Below are 22,607 nucleotides of genomic sequence, written 5' to 3'. Positions count from 1 at the left end.
ATCTTTCTTTAGCTCCCTCATTCCCACTCCCTCTCTTTTTCTCTCACTCTCTTTCCATTCTCTCTCTCACCATGCCTTTCTTTCTCTCTCTTTTTTTCTAGTCTCTCCGTCTATTTTTCTCGCTCTTCCTTTCACTATATTTTTCTGTTCCCCCTCCTATCTCTCTGTACCTCACTCTTTCGTTCTTTCCCTCGGTTTTCCTTCCAGTTTTCTGTCGTTCTCTTTTATCTACCTCTACATTTTTTCCTCCCTCTTTTTCTTTCTCTCTTTTCTTTCTTTCTATCTCTCTCTCTCTCTCACTCTCTCTTTCTTTTGCTCTCTCTTTCCCACACTCTCTCTGTTTCTTTTACTCTCTCTTTGTTTCCATGAGTTTTTCTCTCTGGATTTATCTCTTTGTCTTTTTTCTCCCTCTTTCTCTACTTTTCCCTCTCCTTTTTTTCTCTCTCTTATTTTCTCTCTTTTCTCTCTCTTTTCTTTTCTCTTTCTTTTTCTTTCTCTCTTTCTTTCCCTTAGTTTTTCTTTCTGTTTTTTTCTCTTTCTCTTTTTCTAACGCTCTTTCTTTCACAATTTTTCGGTTCCCCCTTCTCTCTCTCTCTCTCTCTCTCTCTCTTTCTTTTGCTCTCTCTTTCCCACACTCTCTCTGTTTCTTTTACTCTCTCTTCGTTTCCCTCAGTTTTTCTCTCTGGATTTATCTCTTTGTCTTTTTTCTCCCTCTTTCTCTACTTTTCCCTCTCTTTTTTTTCTCTCTCTCACTTTCTCTCTTTTCTCTCTCACTTTTTTTCTCTTTCTTTTTCTTTCTCTCTCTTTCTTTCCCTTAGTTTTTCTTTCTTTTTTTTCTCTTTCTCGTCTTCTAACGCTATTTCTTTCACAATTTTTTCGGTTCCCCCTTCTCTCTCTCTCTCTCTCTCTCTCTCTCTCTCTTTTTCTTTCTCTCTTTTCTTTCTCTCTCTTTCTCTCTCTCTCTCTTTCTTTCTTTTGCTCTCTCTATCCCACACTCTCTCTGTTTCTTTTACTCACTCTTTGTTTCCCTGAGTTTTTCTCTCTGGATTTATCTCTTTGTCTTTTTTCTCCCTCTTTCTCTACTTTTCCCTCTCCTTTTTTTCTCTCTTACTTTCTCTCTTTTCTCTCTCTCTTTTTCTCTTTTTTCTCTTTCTTTTTCTTTCTCTCTCTTTCTTTCCCTTAGTTTTTCTTTCTGTTTTTTTTCTCTTTCTCGTCTTCTAACGCTATTTCTTTCACAATTTTTTTGGTTACCCCTTCTCTCTCTCTCTCTCTCTCTTTCTCTTTTTTCTCTTTCTTTTTCTTTCTCTCTCCTTCTTTCCCTGAGTTTTTCTTTCTGTTTTTTTCTCTTTCTCGTCTTCTAACGCTATTTCTTTTACAATTTTTCGGTTCCCCCTTTTCTCTCTCTCTCTCTTTTTCTCTTTTTTCTCTTTCTTTTTCTTTCTCTCTCTTTCTTTCCCTTAGTTTTTCTTTCAGTTTTTTTCTCTTTCTCGTCTTCTAACGCTATTTCTTTTACAATTTTTCGGTTCCCCCTTTTCTCTCTCTCTCTCTCTTTTTCTCTTTTTTCTCTTTCTTTTTCTTTCTCTCTCCTTCTTTCCCTGAGTTTTTCTTTCTGTTTTTTTCTCTTTCTCGTCTTTTAACGCTATTTCTTTCACAATTTTTCGGTTCCCCCTTTTCTCTCTCTCTCTCTTTTTCTCTTTTTTCTCTTTCTTTTTCTTTCTCTCTCTTTCTTTCCCTTAGTTTTTCTTTCCGTTTTTTTCTCTTTCTCGTCTTCTAACGCTATTTCTTTCACAATTTTTTCGGTTCCCCTTCTCTCTCTTTCTCTCTCTCTCTCTGTCTTTTTTTTCACTCTATTTATTTTTCTCTCTCTCTTTCTTCTTTCATCTTCTCATTCTTTCTCTCTCTGGCCCCATCTGCCCCCCTCTGGCCTGCGAGGATGGCTTTTCTACCACGCCACCCCCAAACTGAGTTTGACATCCCCGGCTTAACACATTCACTACCGTTGATGGTTCAAGGCAACTAGAAAAAAAAAAAAAAGCAGCGAAGGAGTTAAAAATACACTGTTTACAGCCTTGACCCAACGAGGCGACTGTCACTGAAGGAAAAAGTCAGGAAATGAAGAGCGGGATGGAAAATTGCTGCCAGTGGCTGTCCAACTGTGACAGGAATCAAGGGGATGGACGGAATAAGAAAGTCTTTGATGTGACACGATTTACTCCGCGGTACATCGCATATCTCAGAAATGCTCTGATTTGTCCGCACCGGAAGCTGTTTTTTGTAGACCCTTAATGCAAAATAATTCTGCTTTCGGCCATTTTGAGTTTTTTGTGTCTGATATGGTTTCATTTGTGTTGCAGTTCTGATATCTGCCGGCTGCTGCACCAACTCCTGCCGTAGTGTAAAGATTTGGGACAGGTAAGCTTCCGGCGCGACGCAGAGCGAATGAAGAAACTCGGAAATTACGATGACTCGGTTCATCTTGAGGAAATGTTCTATGTTGAAATGGGGAATATTTCAGGTCCTTTCTCAAGGTTTTGTCATTTTCCTCATGTGGAGGTTTTTGAGTTTTTCCTGGCCCTGATGTAGGTTGTAGATCAGGTCAACATAGTCTGGTTTGCAATAATCTGTAGTCTGTACAGCCCTTGTGATTATGGGCGTCACAAATCTTTTTATTTTTCTCTCTCTTTCTCTTTATTCCTCTCTTTCTTTTTCTGTCTCTCATTTTCTGATTTTCTGATTTTCTTTCTTTCAATATTTCTTTCTTTTTTTCTTTCTTTCTTTCTTCCTCTTTGTCTTTTTCTTTTTATCTTTCTTTCTCTCTTTAGTTTCATCTTTCTCTCTTTCTCTCTTTCTTTCTTTTTATCTTTCTTTCTTTCTCTCTTTCTTTCTTTTTCTCTTTCTTTCTTTCTTTCTCCCTTTCTTTCTTTTTTTCTCTTTCTTTCTTTCTTTCTTTCTCTCTTTTTAAATTCCTCTGTCTGTTCTTTCTCTCTAAATGTAAATGTATTTCTCTCTCTCTCTCTCCCTTATTTTTCATTCTTTCTCCCTATTCCTGCCTGTGTCTAACTCTATCGTTCTCCCTTTCTTCCTCTTTTTCTTTTTCTTTTTATCTTTCTTTCTTTCTCTTTTTTTCTCTCTCTCTTTCTTTCTTTCTATCTATCTTTATTTCTTTCTCTCTTTCTCTTTCTTTATTTCTCTCTTTCTTTCTTTCTTTCTTTCTTTCTTTCTTTCTTTCTTTCTTTCTTTCTTTCTTTCTTTCTCTCTCTTCTTTCTTTCTTTCTTTCTTTCTCTCTTTCTTTCTTTCTCTCTTTCTTTCTTTCTTTCTCTTTCTTTCTTTCTTACTCTCTTTAAATTCCTCTGTCTGTCTTTTCTCTCTAAATGTAAATGTATTTCTCTCTCTCTCTCTCCCTTATTTTTCATTCTTTCTCCCTATTCCTGCCTGTGTCTAACTCTATCTTTCTCCCTTTCTTCCTCTTTTTCTTTTTCTTTTTATATTTCTTTCTTTCTCTTTTTTTCTCTCTCTCTTTCTTTCTTTCTTTCTTTCTTTCTATCTATCTTTATTTCTTTCTCTCTTTCTCTTTATTTAATTATCTCTTTCTTTCTTTCTTTCTCTTTCTTTCTTTCTTACTCTCTTTAAATTCCTCTGTCTGTCTTTTCTATCTAAATGTAAATGTATTTCTCTCTCTCTCTCTCCCTTATTTTTCATTCTTTCTCCCTATTCCTGTCTGTGTCTAACTCTATCTTTCTCCCTTTCTTCCTCTTTTTCTTTTTCTTTTTATCTTTCTTTCTTTCTCTTTTTTTCTCTCTCTCTCTCTTTCTTTCTTTCTATCTATCTTTATTTCTCTCTTTCTTTCTTTCTTTCTTTCTTTCTCTTTCTTTCTTTCTTACTCTCTTTAAATTCCTCTGTCTGTCTTTTCTCTCTAAATGTAAATTTATTTCTCTCTCTCTCCCTCCCTTATTTTTCATTCTTTCTCCCTATTCCTGCCTGTGTCTAACTCTATCTTTCTCCCTTTCTTCCTCTTTTTTCTCTCTCTCTTTTTTTCTTTCTTTCTATCTATCTTTATTTTTTTCTCTCTTTCTCTTTCTTTATTTTTCTCTTTTTTCTTTCTCCCTTTCTTTCTTTCTTTCTTTCTTTCTTTCTTTCTTTCTTTCTTTCTTTCTCTCTCTTTCTTTCTTTCTTTCTCTTTCTTTCTTTCTTACTCTCTTTAAATTCCTCTGTCTGTCTTTTCTCTCTAAATGTAAATGTATCTCTCTCTCTCTCTCTCTCTCTCTCTCTCTCTCTCTTTCTCTCTCTCTCTCCCTATCCCTCTTTCTTTCACTTTTGGTCATTCTCTCTCCCCCTCTCTCCTTTTCTCTCTCTCTTTCTCACTATTTCTATCGCTCTTTTTCTTTCACTTTCTTTCCATCTTTTTTTTTTCTCCCATTCTTCTTTCTCCTTCCAATCATTAACCCGGTAATAACATAGCAACAGCATAGTAAATAGTACAAATGAAGTTACTATTTTAGAAATGTATATCTAACTGGAGTAAGCAAGGAGTAGCTTGAAAAAGTCTGGAGACCCTTGCTCTAGATCAGCGGCGTCAAACATGCGGCCCGGGGGCCAGATCAGGCCCGCCAAGGGATTGAATCCGGCCCGCGAGACAAGGCTCAGAGAAGCGCAAGAGAAAAATGAGCTGCAGGTTGAAATATGTCCACTTGATGTTGCCAAAGCCAGGTGCCTCGAACAAAGACACTGTACTTGTATGTATGTATTTATTTCTCTCTCTCTCTCTCTCTCTCTCTCTCTCTCTCTCTCTCTATCTCGCTCTTTTTTCCCCTCCTTTTTGTCTCTCGCTGTCTCTCTCTTTCTTTCTTTGTTTCTAATTGTCTCTTTGTCTCTCTTTTTCTTTTTACCTTATTTTGCTCTCTCTTCCATTTTTCCTTCTCTCTCGTCTCTTTCTCTCTCTCTTGCTTTCTCATTCTCTTCTTCTCCTATCATCTCTTTCTCTTCTTTGTTCCTCTCCTTCTCTCTTTCTATTTCTCTTTGGATATCTTTCTTTCGCTTTCTTTCCCCCTCTCTCATTATTGGTCTTTATCGTTCTTTTTTTCTCACGTTCTCTCTCTCTTTTTCTATGTTTCTCTCTCTTGCTCTCTCTCTCTCTCTCTCTCTCTCTCTCTCTCTCTCTCTCTCTCTCTCTCTCTCTCCCTTTCTCTCATTCTTTGTCCCACCCTTTTTTCTCTACTTTGCTTTGTCTTATTTCTTTCTCTATTTCTTTCTTTCTAATCTACTAGTCCGGCCCCCGAGAGAATGTTTGTGCTATCTTGTGGCCCCCAAGGTAAATTGAGTTCGACACCCCTGCTCTAGATCAACCTCATTTTAGGTAAAATAATCACAAATTTCTTGTCTTACGACGATTAAAAAACACGTTTATCGGATACTTTATGTAGTCAAGCTTAATTTCAAGATAGAAATAGTGTTTTTGTCAAATAAATTGAAATTTTTAACTACTATAACCTGCTAAATAATACACAAGGTCCTCCTAGAAGCAGCTCCTCTGTTAGTGTACACCTTAACACAGTGCGCGTGTGTGTCCCTTTAAGACAGGGGTGTCAAACTCATTTTAACTCGAGGGCCACACGATAGAACAAAAATTCTGTTGGGGGCCGGACTAGTAGATTAAAGAGAAGGGAAGAGAAAAGAAAGAAAGCGAGAGAATGAGAAAGAGAAAATTAAAGAGAAAAAGATAGAGAAAGAGAGGAAGAAAGAAGAGAAAGAAAGAAGAGAAAGACAGAAAGAAGAGAAAGAAAGAAAGAAGAAAAAGAAAGAAAGAGGAGAATTAAAGAAGAGAAAGAAAGAAAGAAAAGAAAAAACAAAGAGAAAGAAAGAAGAGAAAGAAAGAAGAGAAAGAGAGAAAGAAAGAAAGAAAGAAGAGAAAGAAAGAGAAAGAAAGAGAAAGAAGATAAAGAAGAGAAAGAAGAGAAAGAAGAGAAAGAAAGAAAGAAAGAAGAGAAAGAAAGAAAGAAAGAAGAGAAAGAAAGAAAGAAAGAAGAGAATGAAAGAAAAGAAAGAAAGAAGAGAATGAAAAGGAGAAAGAAAGAAGATAAAGAAAAGAAAAAAGAGAAATAAAAGAAAGAAGAGAAAGAAAGAAGCAAAAGAAGAGAAAGAAAAGAAAAAACAAATAGAAAGAAAGAAGAGAAAGAAAGAAAAGAAAGAAGAGAAAGAAAAGAAAGAAGAGAAAGAAAGAAGAGAAAGGAAGAGAGAGAGAAATAAATACAAGTACAGTGCCTTTGTGAGAGGCACCTGGCTTTGTCAACATCATGTTGACATATTTCAACCTGCAGCTTGTTTTTCTCTTGCGCTTCTCTGAGTCTTGTCTCGCGGGCCAGATTCAATCCCTTAGCGGGCCTGATATGGCCCGCGGGCCGCCTGGTTGACACCTGTGTCCTAGAAGCAGCTCCTCTGTTAGTGTACACCTTAACACAGTGTGCGTGTGTGTCCCTTTAAGAGGTCACCCTGGTCCGACTCTGGTTTTAATGCACTGACCGCCGAAGAATGATGGTGGGGGGTTCATATTTAACGAGGACGCTTCTCCTAATGGTCCGAATAAATCAGCAGTAAGAAAATCCTTCCAGGCAAGCCCTTACGCGTGTTTCATCCAATCACATGAAGTCATTGCTGTGTTTCCCTGGTGTTTTTCAGCTTTGAGGGCTCCTGACCACACACGCCTCTTGCTCAGATGCTGCTCGACAAGGCACAATCCGGAGAGAGCGCCAGAGAATCTTATTAGCACATTTCTGGATGGCGGGACGCGCGGATCGATCCACAAACCCAACGGTTAAACCAGGGGTGTCAAACTCATTCTAACCCGGGGGCCACACAAAAGACCAAACATTCGCCCGGGGGCCGGACTAGTAGATTAAAGAGAATGAAAAAGAGAGAGGTTGGGACAAACAAAGAGAGAAAGGGAGAAAGAAAGAGAGAGAGAAGAGAAAGAGGAGGAAAGATAACGTGAGAAACAAAAGAGATAAAAAGAGAACTAGTGAGAGAGGGGGAGGTAAAGAGAAAGAAAGAAATACACAGAGAATTAGAAAGCGAGAAGGAGAGAAAAGAGAAGGAGAGAAAAAGAGAAGGGTAAAGAGGGAGAAAGAGAGAAGAGAGGGAGAGAAAAGGAAAAGGGAAGAGAGAGAATAATAAGGTAAAAAGACACAGAGAAAGACAAAAAGGAACAAAGAAAGAGAAAAAGAGAGAGAGAGAAAGTGAAAGGGAGAGATGGAGAATGAGAGAAAACAGAGTAAGAGAGAGAGAGAGAGAGAAAGAGAGAGAGAGAGAGAGGGGTAAATACAAGTACAGTGTTTGTGAGAGGCAGCTGGCTTTGGCCACATCAAGTGGACATATTTCAACATGCAGCTTGTTTTTCTCTTGTGCTTCCCTCGGCATTGTCTCGCGGGCCGGATTCAATCCCTTAGTGGGCCTGATCCGGCCCGCGGGCCGCCTGTTTGACACCCCTGGGTTAAACGGTGGTAACGTTCGGAATCAATCCACGGAGGTTGAAGGAACCGTTACCCTACTTGCTGCCGATGCTGCGTGGGTGCATTTTTGTTCATTACTACAAATGAGTGACATCATTTTTTTCTTTGTTTTTTTTTGCTTATTGTGAGATTGAATAGCTAAATGTATGGTAACCATGGAAATGTGTATAGCAAAGCATCCCTGTGAGTCTAAAAGAACTGAACTTCCTTATACTGTACACACATAGAAGAGTATAAGAAAGACAAAAGTGCTAACGATTGTAAGGATTTTTCGAGCTTTCGTTTTGAAAACCGATTGAAACGAATTATTCTTTGATGCAATTAGTTAACAAATTTGCGTCTAGGTGTTGCTTTTGCTCCACCGTGAATCTTTCATTTCTCTGAAGGATGCTAAATTACTTCATTGAGTTCTTGGAGTTCTGATATGAATTACTAATCCCCCATAGATGTAATCAATGAACCAGGCCGATTGAAATTTAATAGCACAGAGAATAAATGATTAAAAAAAAGGGGGGGAGGGCGGAGTTTTCGACCGCTGAAAGTCTAGAAGTTACTAGCACAAAAAGCAAGTTTTCCGCTATAATGCTAGCCGATTTGGGGAGATACCTTGGTACAGAAAAAAAACGCTAGTTCCCAAGAACAGGCAAATATTGAGTTAAAGTCTTATTTGTCATCATGGCGAGATTTGGTCTTATAATCCGGATGGTCAGGAGTGACTGTTTAAATAGGAGGAGAACTCATTAGGGAACGAGTGGCAGCTGGGGCTGAACGGTTGAGCGCAAGTTAGGGCAATTGGCAAATCATGACAGTATTAAAACAACAACGGGTGTCTCAATAAGGCCACCGGATCTCCATAATTATACAATAACCCCCCAAAAAACCGAATTTTTAGTTTCTATTACATGGCAGGTCAGTCATTATATATTTGCATGAAAAATAAACAATTCTATGCCATAAATTAAAGACAGTGATTAAAAATATTCCCAAAACATTTACTCACCTTAAATTTTGTCACAAGCATCAATACAAAGGAAACTTTGATGTACTTATGACAGCAGCATTACATTAGTTTGTAGTTTATTTGACACTAGATCATTGATCTTTGTCAAAAAACTCAAACAGTAAGTATCACCAACTCTAAAACTTTCTACAGTTTTATGATGGTCTTAGAATCACAAAACCTAAAAAGAAAATGTTTAGATTTGTGTACAATATGATATACTTTATTACTAAAGCGATACAAAATTATAAAATCATCCTCATGTTTGGACCTCAAATTGTAGTATAAAGGTATATATCCACCATTTTATTTTTAGCTAATATCAGAACATTTATTAATTAAGTAAAGTTGTTTTGTATCAAAGGGAAAAAAATATCAAAAACAGATGATAATTCACTGTAATCCCTTTTTTATCGTGGTTGATGGGGACCAGAACCACTGTCGATATGTGAAACTCTTTACTCCCCTTTTCTAAAAAGCCTTGAAGAAATAGCCGAACGGGGATAATGGATCGTGACTACACGGGTTCTGTTTATTTGATGAGGAACGACCGGAACACAAGAGCCACCACGCATAACACAAATTTTGCTCTCTCGGCCCAGGCTCTCAGCGATAATCCACTGGGGATATTAGATTGCAGCCAAAAGGGTGCAGCTCATTTTAGGGGGGGCTACAATGGCAGGCTTTAGCAATCCAAAATGAAAAAAGTTTTCTCCCGACCCATCAACAGTCGACCGGGTATAATGTATTACAGCCACATCAATGGATTTCATTTTACGGGCGCCGACAAAAGTACTTTCTGCCAGTCCCAACTTGTAGGAATACCAGATTGGGGGTATTGGATAGCAGCCGCTTAAGTGCAGTTCATTTTAGGCGGAAATGAAGGCAAAAAAAGACCTGTCATGCTCGACTAAAACTGCACTCTGCTTGCCCCAGCTTACAGCAAAATGCAAACGGGGATACTGGATTGTGACTGCATGGGTGCTGTTCATTTTAGGAGGGAAGAGCGAAACACAAGAGTAGCCCTGCATGACACAAATTTTGCTCTCTCAGCCCCGGCTCTCAGCAATAGTCGACTGGGGTTATTAGATTGCAACCAAAAGGGTGCAGCTCATTTAAGGGGGGCCACAATGGAAACCTTCAGGGACTCAAAATAAAGAAAAAAAAGGGTTCTCTCGACCCTTGCTCTCATTAACAGTCAACCGGGTATAATGTATTACAGCCACATCAATGCATTTCATTTTACCTGCGCCCGATTGATACGCCTGTCGATGAAAGTGCTTTCTGCCAGTCCCGACTTGTAGCAATACGGGACTGGGGATATTGGATAGCAGCCGCATAAGTTCAGTTCATTTTAGGTGGAAATAAAGTGAAAAAAAGACCTTTGCCCGCCCCAGCTTAGAGCAATAGGCAAACAGGGATACTGGATCGTGACCGCACGATGACAGTTCACTTTCTGGTGAACAGAACTGCTAAAACAGTCACCAGACCCCAGCTCGAAGCAGTATGCGATCAGGGATAATGGATAATGGAATATTTTTAAACTTGTAATGCACCGAAATATGAAGTACGAAGTAGCGCAGGATTACAATATTCCTCAAATGTACTATAAATATCGTCATGACTCTATGGAAAACCTGAGAACTGAATACGAAAAGCTTCGTGAGAAACCACAACTGTCACGAAGTGGGTCGGGAATCAGAAAGTTGGAACTCATTTGTGTAGGCGATCTGTCACTTTAATTGAGAAAGAAAAGTTGTCCAACACACAAACGGACCAAAGACAAAAAAAAGCAGGCTCGAAGGCAGGCAAAATTACAATCTAGGCATTACTCAGATCAAACAGGCATGAACAGGCTTTCAACAAGGGTAAACAACGATCTGGCAAAGGGCAGTTCCAAAAGGAGAGTTTAAGTACCCATAGGAGTAATCAGGAAAATGCGGGTCAGCCGGTATCAAGGGGCGGGGCCAGCTGGGCGCCATGACAACCAGGACATGACAACAACATGGAGTTCAAAGTGCTGTTATATTTTCCATTACTACAGTTTCCACAATGACTCCTGTATTTTGATGAAAAACTTCGTAACGGCTGAGGATTAGTAGGAATTTTCCATACCAAGTTTTATTCTCACTACTCACCAAATACACAAATATACTGTATGTCCGTACTATGTAACCACTGAACCTTGTATCTTGTTTTCATCCCAATATATAAGCTATATCTAGATATAGTGTGACAACAGTAGTCCTATAAATGTGTTTTATTTTATAAATATATACCAGGAAATATTATTTTTGACTCCTCTCTGTATATGAATATAACAAATATAGCCAAAATTCTATGTACGAACTAATAAAGGGATTTTAGATAAAATCTTGGTGATTTCTGTGTTTCCAATCGTTTCATTGCTAGTCGTGGCCTCACCAACTGTCAAGCGCACAAAAATACACAAAATAAATTTGTGTATTCAAACAACGTCTCCTAAAAAATACAGTGGGAGGTTCGGGTCTGCCTGCAGCTGCTGTGTGGGCGGAATTTGTTGTCTTTCCGTCCACAGAATTATGCCCGGAGAATGTTGTGCTTCCTATGACTGTATCACACAAGCTCGAGATAGATAGATAGATAGATAGATAGATACTTTATTCATCCCCGTAGGGAAATTCACACTTCCAGCAGTATCCTTTTGTTGTTTATTAACAGATTAACAGGATGGCCTCGGGGTGCTGTGTTGTAGTTTAGCAACAGCGGAGTGGATGACGTCACACGCTAGGCCAAAAGTTCGAAGTCCCTGCAGCAGATGGAAATCTTTGTGCCCAGGGTTACACCACCTCGTGTTCACTTAGACAGCGAGTCTACCTCCTCTCCGCTTCCCGCAGGCTTTTGTGTCTCTGTCTGTCCTAACAGCGCTGAAGCCGGGTAGCTCCACGTTAGCGTCCGGGATGCTAGACGTGAGCCACGTTTCCGTAAAACACAGCAAACTGCACTCCCTGTACGCTTTGATGTTTTTCACCGGCACAGTCAGTTCGTTGGTCTTATTTGGAAGAGGGTTCACATTTCCCATGATTACGAACGGTAACAAAGGCTTATACCCTTACACGCCAGCACGAGAATTCCTCGGGGCAAGGAGTTGATTCCTCGAATAAATTGGGTAGTCAAAGGTGCCCTGAATCAGCAATCATGACATTTGACTTGCCAAACCCCAGATTGCGTCATAATGGCCTATTATTTGTGTTTTTTTTTGTTATGAATGGTCGGAAGTGGCAAATAAGCAGTGAGACAGATACAATTTACAGGCGCGTCCCTAAAACAAACGTGTACAGGCACACAAATGCACATGTACCTTTCTGCCTCATTGACTGCACTTGTACTTACATAATAAATTACGGAACCATGGTCAACTGCTAGCAACGTCACAATGGAGCTTGCTGGCACACATCTGAATATTTTTGTGGTACTTGAGATGAGGAAATACATTTGAAAAGAAGTATTTCTGTTAAAAAACACTTCCAGGTAGAATAGCTCTGTGCATTAAAAAACTGTGATGTGCTGTTTTTAATTTAGCTCATTTTAAGTATTTTATCCGAGTATTCTTATGTATTTATGTACCGTATTTTCCGCACTATAAGGCGCACCAAAAAGTCTTATTTTTTTCAAAAGCTGACCATGCGCCTTATAATACAGTGCGCCTTATATATGGATCAATATTAAGTCGCAAAATCTTGCAACTAATGCAAGCAGACGCCGACTCGATTTTCCCCTGAACGCGAAGTAGTCCGCGGTGTATTCTGGGATTTATATACCGGCGTTTGATTTCCTAACCAATGTGTCAATCATCATTTGAATTGATCACTATTAGCTAAACTTATTCGGAGGCGAAGTGGGCGGATCCTTTTTATCATTTACAGGCTCGCATAGGCTAAAGGGGCAAAACAAAACCTGCAATTGGCCGAAAAAGATGAATGTGAATAGCAAGTTTGGTTGTCTACGGCATAGAGGAAACATGTTTTACCATTCTGTATTTGTAAATATTTTACTCACCTGGATTTACTACACTCACGGATATAAGAGGACCATGGTTGCACATTATTATTGAACGCAACGACTTCGGTGAGCTACTCCGGCTATATATTTTCCCAGTATCTTGTTTCAGAGTGATCTAGATGTTTCTGTGATGGGTCTTTTTTTAAATTAAACTCAATTCCAAATGTTTATTGTCATATGCACAGTAAAGTTGCGAGCGAAAAAGAAAATAGAAACTAAGGAATGGTTGGCATTTCTTGAATCCTAAGACTTTAACCTTCCGAATGATGGAACGATGCATTTGAGTAACATCGTACGGACACTGTTTCCATACATGTCTGAGACACGTATTTGCTTCTTTGCAAGCTTTGGGAATGTTAAGGGGGTAATCAGTTTGACTGAACCATCTGACTGTTTTGTCGACGTTCCCATTGTAGCGCCTTATAATCCGGTGCGCCTTATGTATGGAAGATATAGGACTAAAAACTATTTTTTGGGGGTGCGCCCTATAACGCCTTATAGTGCGGAAAATACGGTATATACATATATATATATATATATATATATATATATATATATATATATATATATATATATATATATATACACAAATACAGCGGCATATTACTACGGTGTTAATCTCGAAATATGTCACTGAATGTATTGTTCTTCACAATTGTATGTGTTTTCCAGTTATATGCTTCCAATTTTTATGGTTTTTAATCAATCAATGTGTGTGTTCTTGACCCAAAAAATCTGAACATTTTCATTGTAGGTGCATATCCACAGTGAGAGAGATAAACTAAAAAGAAAAATCCAGAAAACACAATGTATGATTTTTAACAATCAATGATTTTTGAACTTGCAAGGTGAACAGGAGAGAACTGTAAAAACCAGTGCCAAATTCTACATCTGTTTTAGAAATCTTTCCCTGAGCCCTTACTTTGTACTAAATCTCCACTGTTAAACGAAGCAGATTCCCCCTAAAGGGTGTGGATATCAAAGAATAGCAACGTTATTACCCGATAGTGAGGTTAATGTAAAATTTTTCACTATATTTTAATATTGTTTTAGTTTTCTGAAGTATTTTCATTTGATTTTTCGAGTCACCTATTAATTTATTGTGGATTTTTTTTCCAAATACATAATAATTTTTGTTTGTCTGTGATTTAATATTTTTCTTATGCATTTTTAACTGTTTAACTTTCTTTTTTTCTTATTTCATTTATATATATATACTTTTTTGATTTTTTTTTACTATGTTCTAATATGCATCTAGCTTTCTAATATTTCATTTTCCTATTTTCCTATTATTTTTCTTTTATTTACGGATTATTTTTCCAGCGAAATAACCAAAATAATAAATCTTTAAAAGAACCAAAATGATTGGGTGTGGAAAATGCCCGAAAATGTTGTGTCTTTAAAGAACAATCTTCTTATTTTATGGTACTCGAGTTATTCTTAAGAATTCTGTCTCAAGATTATTTATTTTTTATCTGGTTATTTAACTTCTATATACAGTAGTGATTAAAAAACAAAACCGAGCTTTATTAAATCAATACTTAAATAATAAAGTTAAGGTTAACTTACTTTTGAAAGATGGGCTTCAAGAGTTAGGCAACTTCCTCCTCCGTGGTAAAAAAAAGTGGCCCAAAAAAGCGATCCGACCATTTTCTCAACCGCATCAAGCTTTCTTATTGCACCTTTATTTCAAAAGAAAAGGCATGCCTGTGTTTGACACCTGACACCAACCATATTGAATGGATTCACGTGATATTAAACATTAAAAATGTCAAAGTTCTTAAAATATTAGTTCCTTATCAACCAAAAAGCCAGCCATGATACCCTGAAGACTGTATCTTCCCAATTGCTGTTTTCTTTCTTCATCACCCAGACGGATGAGATCAATTTTGTCCCTCTCGCCGCGAGTGACAAAACAAAAACCGTTTGAATGCAAGTCCTGTTCATCTGCATTGGACACGCAGAAATGGAAATGAACTTTCAAGTTGATGGATGGGCCCGAGCTCACAGCTATTTGAACATCCCGATTGAAGACATCTAGCTCCACGTTTCAGCATCCTGATGTCTACTATTTCTCATGAAATCCAGTAAAAAATGGAATAAGATGCAACTGATTACTATTCGTACCCATTTTTTGGCTAAAGGAAACAAAGGAAATCATATTTTGAATGTGCCTTTGTATTTTAAGTACTGAAGGATTTTATACAATTGACTACAAAGGATTTTATACATTTGACTATAAAGGATTTTATACGATTGACTCATTATGCAAGAAAGATTTTCACTGAGTAGGCTTTAGTTCAATGACAGGTCAGGCTGTTCCAAATGCAGAATATTTTGTCTAGTTCTGTTGATAACAGGACTCTGACGGAGGACGGCAGGCGTTGTTTTGAGTATTCCAGATATCGTGACGCTCTTCGGCGAGATGGTGAAGCCTAGGGGGGCTTCCTTGGCACGCCCATGGGAGGAGTCGGCACGCTATTATGCCGGGAGAAGATGGTGAATAGGTGAGAGCTAAAGGCCTTCAGAAGAGGGCTTCCCAGAGACTCCAACGACACTAATTCGGCCGTTTACGACTTAGTTAATAGAATAGAATAGAATAGAATAGAATAGAATAGAATAGAATAGAAGATTGTTAATGAAATTAAATCTGCCCCCGTGTGAAAATGCCGGCTTTCTTGTTCATCTTTTCCCTCAAGAAACGAGCGCGCATAAATTGTTGGGTGAATGTAGATTGTGTTTGGTTAATAGAGTCAGATAACTAATTCAAACAATTTGGTAAACGGTACATTTTGATATTAATTCCCAACAATTCCTGAACAAAATCAAAGATTAAATCCAGGTGCTGTTTGTATTCTTACAACAATTGTATCCTCTTGAGGTCCGCTAACTATTCATCAAGATGGCCTTCACTTTAGTGTCAGGAAGCCTGCTCAAGAGCTTGCCTCCCTTCCACACTTTCTAGGTTTACCATAACTCATTATTCTTTTATTTTACAAAGGTTTCACTTTTCTTACTGTTCATTTATTATGCTCTCATGCCATCTAGCATTATTCGTTTCATGTATTCACGTGATTTTTTTTTAAGCCAATCAGACTCATTCTATGTATTCATGTGACCTTGTTTATGCCAATCAGATGTGTTGTTTTATGCTTGTGTTTTTAATAAATGAGCCTGTAGTTGTCTTTCCTCCCTGACCCGATCTTGGAAGCAGATCAAGTGTAAAGCTCAGGTGGGACGCACATCAGAGTGTGTTTCTGTCTTTACTTTAATATACCGTAAATTCCGGACTATGGAGCGCACCTGATTACAAGCCGCACCCACCACATTTTAAGAGGAAAACCGATTTGGTACATACACGAGCCGCACCTGTATATAAGCCGCACGCGCCCACATTTAAACATGTAACTCAAACACAAAATTAACCCAAACCCGACTTCAAGTCCCGCGATTGAAACTAAATGTTCTTCATTAAAGTCCACAGTCCAAAAATCACAGCCGGCAAAATGAACGGAAAATGATACCGGTACTTAAGGTTTGATGCAGACCTGCAGAGTCCAGGTCCTGTTGAAAGTAATCCAAGGAAAAAAGTGTATATTTCTAAAGGTAAGGGTGGGAAAAAAATATAAGATGAACACATTTACTCACGCAACTCCTTTTTCTTTAACCAACTTTTTACCCCCTCTTCTTTCATTGTCTGTCCTTCACCTTTAGCGGTCCCCACTTAAACTCGGCACCCCGCGTTTGTTCCGCCCCTCATTTTTCGTTCACCCAGGCAAAACATATCAGAATAAGTGTCTAAAATAAATACAAATAAATACATTACAAAAATATACAGTTGCAAATACATATTATACACGGGTTACACATATTTGCAAAGAAAACCGGTACACCGAGAGAGTTTTTAAAGCTTTAATAATAATAATATAACTTTCATCCCAAACCGTATAGCTTTGACAGGGCAGTTAATGGTAGCAACACTCGAGCGCCGCTGGCAGCCGTTAGAAAAATGACATAAATTGGCCGCATCACTGAATAAGCCGCAGGGTTGAAAGTTAGGGAAAAAAGTAGCGGCTTATAGTCCGGAATTTACGGTATCTCAAATTTTGACCTTGACAGTTTTCTGTATATTTCACTAAACCGCATTACTACTGTTTCTCTTTGAACAATATCCATTCACACCTCTGTGTTACACCACTACACCCGATAGGAACTTGTGGACGTCAGCTATTTCATCGATCTATTATCCCTGAGGACTTCCTGAGACAGAAGTGGGCTCTGCAGTTATATCCTACTGCTGCAGCTACTAAACAACTCAAACACACCACCCCTGCTGACACTGTATCTCACCAATGTCAGATCCATTACCCCTGAAGTGGATGCTTTGGAGCTACAACTCATGGAAACTAATTCATTCGTAACATTTGTATTTGAATCATCATGGAGACCTGGCTCAGTCCGAGGATACTTGATGCTAGTGTGAGGCTAGCCGGCCGCTCTCTGCATCGCTTTTTACACCAAAAGGAGAAGCCCTCCAATTTGGTTGTACTATTTTATAATGACAATAAAGGCCATTCATTCATTCATTCATTCATTCATTCATTCTGTCGCGATTCTGCCAATTACCATCTAATTGCCCTCAACTGCGCTCACTCTCTCAGCCCCAGCTGCCACATGTTTCCTAATTACCCCTCTCCCTATTTAACCACTTCATTCTTGGTCACTCTTGGTCAGTCCGTCAGCGAACCTCAGCACATGCAAGGCAAGCATTTTTTTGACTCTGGCTCTCGCTCTGTTCCCAACCTGTTCCTGTAGCCTGCCTGATTCAGTTCCCGGTTTCCTGTTCCGATCTCCGACCACACTCTGTTCTTCTGACCAGGCTACCCGACTTGTTCCGATCTCTGACCACTCTCCGTTCTCCCGCCCTGGCTACCCGACTTGTGCCAAACCACGATCATGCTTTGTTCACCTGTCCCGGCTACCCGACTTGTTCCGATCTCCAACCACCTTCCGTTCTCCCGTCCCGGCTGCCTGACTTGCTTTCGGTTTTGCAGTTTTTTTGGTTTACCCGTAGAAGCACGATTGCCAACAATTATGACAAAAAGACAAAATAGATGTTTCGTGGGAAAACTAAATCACTAATTTGTGTAATTGAATGCGAAAAGTATTTCTCAAAACAAAACCAAACAAAACAAATGTGTTTAATCAAATTAAAACAGTCAAATCGTAAAAAGTGCTATGTCAGTCTTATTTTGATGATATGGCAAAGAAACAATAACTAAGACTGTATTGCTAAGGTGTTGCATTTGACCACTAGATGGCAGCGTGTCCTTACAAATACCAAAGACTGACTACAGTTTCTCGTGATCTACCAGTAATACTTCTGGGATCCGCTAGTAGATCACAATTGATGAAATCAGCACCCCTGCACTACACACCACATCGACATGTAGCGGTTAAATAATACACACTGTTCCTTTAATCCAACGGTTCCCAGACTTTTGCAGGTTAGCGCCCCCTTGGCTCCCCAGTGTACTACCAGCGCCCCCCACCCTCCCAGTTTTGTAGATGCACATTCTTCATCTTTTACTTGTGATCCTTTTTACATGCCGTAATAATTTTTAAGGTGCTGGTAAAAATTACTTTGGACCTAGCTATTACGCGAAAGTAAATTCTGCAACGGGCGTTTTCTTCGGTTCCACGTCCGCTTCGTCAAAACCAAAATAGATCCAAAAAAGTGATCCCTCTCGTTTGTTGACTCTGGGACTATGTTTACAGAGTCTGTCATGACACTCAACGAGCTCACACGGTGGGTGTGGCATAGTGTGGCGCTTGCAAACTTTGAATCGCGTTCATTGGCTTGTGCCATTATTCAAACTTACCTCTGATTGGTCGGCGCTTTTACAACTCGAACAGTAACAATTGTGGTTGGGCAAAACTCCATCACTCACTACAAAACCTTGAAAAAACCCTCAGTGTTTTGCAGTGTCACAATCGCACTACGTTCAAATTTCTGACTTCGACTTCGGACTGCCGCCCCCCTACCGCCCCCCAGATCTTTCCACCGCCCCCAGGGGGGCAGTACCGCCCACTTCGGGAACCACTGCTTTCATCTAAAATGGATGTTTGTGGCAGAATTGTTTAGAGCAGGGGTGTCAAACTCATTTCAACTCGGGGGCCACACGATAGAACAAACATTCTGTCGGGGGCCGAACTAGTAAATTAAAGAGAAAGAAAAAGAGATAAAGAAAAAAGAGAAAGAGGGAGGGAAAGGAGAGAGGGCGGGACAAAGAAAGAAAAAGAGAGAGAGGGAGACAGCGTGAGAAACAAAAGATAAAAAGTCGTGAGAGAGGGGGAAAAGAAAGGGAGAGGAAGGAAGAAAACCAAAGGGAAATCGAAAGACAGAAGGAGACAAAAGAGAAAAGAAAGGGCAAAGGCTATTAAGAGAGAAAGAGAAAAGGAAAAAAGGAAGTTAGAGCAAAAGAGGTTGAAAGACACAGAGAGTGAAAGAGACAGAGAGGTAGAAAAGGGGTGGAAAGAGAGAGAGAGAGAGGGAGAGAGCGTGAGAAACAAAAGATAAAAAGTCATGAGAGAGAGGGGAAAAGAAAGGGAGAGGGAGAAAGAAATCCAAAGAGAAATAGAAAGACGGAAGGAGAGAAAAGAGAAAAGAAAGCGCAAAGGGTAGGAAGAGAGAAAGAGAAAAGAGAAAAAAGGAAAAAGGGAAGTTAGAGCAAACGAGGTTAAAAGACACAGAGAGAGAAAGAGATAAAGAGCAACAAAGGAAGAGAAAAGGAGAGACACAGAGAGTGAAAGAGACTGAGTGAGAGAAAAGGGGGGGAAAAGAAAGAGAGAGAGAGAGAGAGAGAGAGAGAGAGAGAGAGAGAGAGAGAGAGAGAGAGAGAGAGAGAGAGAGAGAAAGAAAAAGAGGGATAAAGAAATAAGAGAAAGAGGGAGGGAAAAGAGGGCAGGACAAAGAAAGAAAAAGAGAGAGAGGGAGAGAGCATGAGAAACAAAAGAGATAAAAAGTCGTGAGAGAGGGGAAAAAAACGGGAAAGGAAGAAAGTAATCCAAAGAAAAATAGAAAGACAGAAAGAGAGAAAGAGAAAAGGAAAAAAGGAAGTTAGAGCAAAAGAGAGAGAAAGAAACAAAGAGCAACAAAGGAAGAGAAAAAGAGAGTGAAAGAGACAGAGACAGAAAGTGGGAGAAAAGGGGTGAAGAGAAAGAGAGAGAGAGAGAAAAAGAAATACAAGTACAGTGTCTTTGTTCGAGGCACCTTTCTTTGGCAACATCAAATTGACATATTTCAACCTGCAGCTTGTTTTTCTCTTGCGCTTCTCTGAGTGTTGTCTCGCGGGCCGGATTCAATCCCTTAGCGGGCCTGATCTGGCCCGCGGGCCGCCTGGTTGACACCTGTGGTTTAGAGGAATGTCATTATTAAAAAACAGTTGTCTTTTGTGTACGATAATGAGTTCAAGCAGCGTTGAAAATAAACAAACGGGCAAGAAAGAAAGAAAAAAAATGTCAAAATGTCATTTTATGCCACATATCGGAAGCAGAATTTCAATGCAGTAGAATTAGGCAGAGGCGGTGCATGACTCAGCACTTTGAGTTCTCATTAGAATGGTGAGCATGCAGAGCAGACATTTTTTTCTTTTGGGGCTTGACTTTTTCTCTCACCTTGGCCGAGTTGATTCTCCGGATACAGAACTAACTTTTAGAATCTTCTGAGTCGCAGAAGAAACATTTGGGATCGATTCCTTTCTGCTTCTGATAAGTATAATAATACATGCTATTTACATTCCTTGACATTTTTGAGCCTACTGTTTCTTTAGTGATTTAATAGAGGTAAATATGTGTTTTTTAACATCAAAAATAATAAATAATATCATTAAATATGTTTGTGTTGCCCGCAAGGTTTAGTTACAGAGGCCTACAAGGGCCTTACTTAATAAATATGATACTGTATTTAAAATGTACCGTATTTTCCGCACTATAGGGCGCACCGGGTTATAGGGCGCACCCCCACAAAATAGTTTTTGTTCCTATATTTTCCATACATAAGGCGCACCGGATTATAAGGCGCTACAATGGGAACGTCGACAAAACAGTCAGATTCCCAAAGCATGCAAAGAAGCAAATACGTGTCGTAGACACGTGCGGATGCGGTGTCCGTACGATGTCACTCAAATGCATCATTTCAGATATCATTCAGAAGGTTAAAGTCTTTCAAGAAATGCCAACCATGCCAACCATTCCTTAGTTTCTATTTTCTTTTTCGCTCGCAACTTTACTGTGCATATGACAATAAACACTTGGAATTGAGTTGAATTCACTCAACTCATCACAGCAACATCAAGATCGTTCTAAAACAAGATACCGGGAAAATATAAAGCCGCATAGCTCACCTAAGTTCTCACGTTCAATAATGATACGCAACCATGGTCTTCTTACAACCGTGAGTGTAGTAAATCCAGGAGAGTAAAATGTTTACAAATACAGACTAATGAAACATGTTTCTTTACGGCGTACTTTAGCAAGCTTGCTATTCAGTCATCTTTTTCGGCCAATTGCAGTGTTTGTTTTGGCCCTCTAAGCCTATCCGAGGCTCCGAATAACTTCAGCCAATAGTGATCGATTTAACGGATGATTGACACATCTTTTTCGGCCAATTGCAGGGTTTGTTTTGGCCCTCTAGCCAATCCGAGGCTCCGAATAACTTCAGCCAATAGCGATCGATTTAACGGATGATTGATACATCTTTTTCGGCCAATTGCAGGGTTTGTTTTGGCCCTCTAGCCAATCCGAGGCTCCGAATAACTTCAGCTAATAGCGATCGATTTGACTGATGATTGAATCATCTTTTTCGGCCAATTGCAGGGTTTGTTTCGGGCCCTCTAGTCTATGCGAAGCTCCGAATAACTTTAGCCAATAGCGATCGATTCAAATGATGATTGACACATTGGTTAGCCAATGAAACGCCGGTATATAAATCCGAGCAAACACCGCGGACTACTCCACGTTCGGGGGAAAATCGAGTCGGCGGCTGTTGCGTAAGTTGCGAGACCTTGCGATTTAATATTGAGCCATATATAAGGCGCACTGTATTATAAGGCGCATGGTCAGCTTTTGAAAAAAAATAAGACTTTTAGGTGCGCCTTATAGAGCGGAAAATACGGTAATGAAAGGCTAAAAACAGATGTAAATATTTTGTGTTTATCCTGTCATGAAACTGAACAGGAGGAGAACCCAAATGCGTGACGTTTCTCACACAAGCTTTTTATCTTACGAAAAATGGGGCAGTCATGCACGTTAGGCAGCGGTCTGGCGTGGAGTGACAGGAAGCCAGAGACCGACGAGATCGTTTCCAATTGCCCGAGTTGATATCGGACAGATGGGGTCGATACCGGACAGGACGGGACAGACAGGATTGATATCAAAACGGGATATCGAAATTAAACAGGACAAACTAGACGGGAACGAAACTGGAGATCAACAATAAACAGGACAAAATAGACGGGAACGATACCGGGCAGGTAACAGACAGGATACCGGACAGAGTTAAAACACATGTCTTGCAGGTGCAGGGGTTGGTTGATGGACTCACAAACGGTTAGTGAGAGCACTGAGCTTAAACAGAAGGGAAGCCAATCTGTCAACGAGCCACAGCTGGTGCCACACGGGCGGGGCAAATTGGGCGCCATGGCAACCGTGACATATCCATGCACTTTGTTTTCATGATGTTATTGGCACATGGTTTCAATGTGTTGCATTGTACTATTACACTTTTCACCATCCCGAGAAGGAATTAAGCCTTCATTTACACGTCCCCTGTGGTTACGGTCCATCTAAGGTGTTTTAGCTCGTTGTAATATAAATGGCACGACAACGTTTATGAATAAAATAAGTGAAATGAAATGAAATGATCTGCATTTATATAGCGCTTTTCAAGTCAATGACTTCCCAAAGCACTTTACAATGTGCTCCACATTTCCCAATAGCAGCCTTGCAGCCATGTAAGGTGCTAACCTGCTTATTGGGGGTATTAGGGGTTCAGTGTCTTACC

General features: G+C 39.5%; 1 protein-coding gene across 2 annotated transcripts in view; it reads left to right on the top strand.

The window, feature by feature from the left end:
- LOC148354428 (uncharacterized) overlaps positions 1-10,762 on the top strand; it is a 42,447-nt gene extending 31,685 nt beyond the window's left edge. For both annotated transcript variants that reach the window (XR_015852536.1, XM_088351743.1), the window contains exons 3-4: positions 2,355-2,412; positions 6,674-10,762. Coding sequence is in view for 1 of the 2 variants with exons in the window: in XM_088351743.1 (XP_088207869.1) it covers positions 2,355-2,412; positions 6,674-6,689 (74 nt within the window). In the remaining variant the exon portion in view is untranslated. The remainder of the gene's footprint in view (positions 1-2,354; positions 2,413-6,673) is intronic.
- The last annotated feature ends 11,845 nt before the right edge of the window (positions 10,763-22,607 follow it).

Source organism: Urocampus carinirostris, chromosome 13, assembly GCF_059441175.1.
Source record: "Urocampus carinirostris isolate Australia breed hairy pipefish chromosome 13, RoL_Ucar_1.0, whole genome shotgun sequence".
Taxonomy (NCBI): Eukaryota; Metazoa; Chordata; class Actinopteri; order Syngnathiformes; family Syngnathidae; genus Urocampus; species Urocampus carinirostris.
This window is presented reverse-complemented; position numbering and strand designations above follow the sequence as displayed.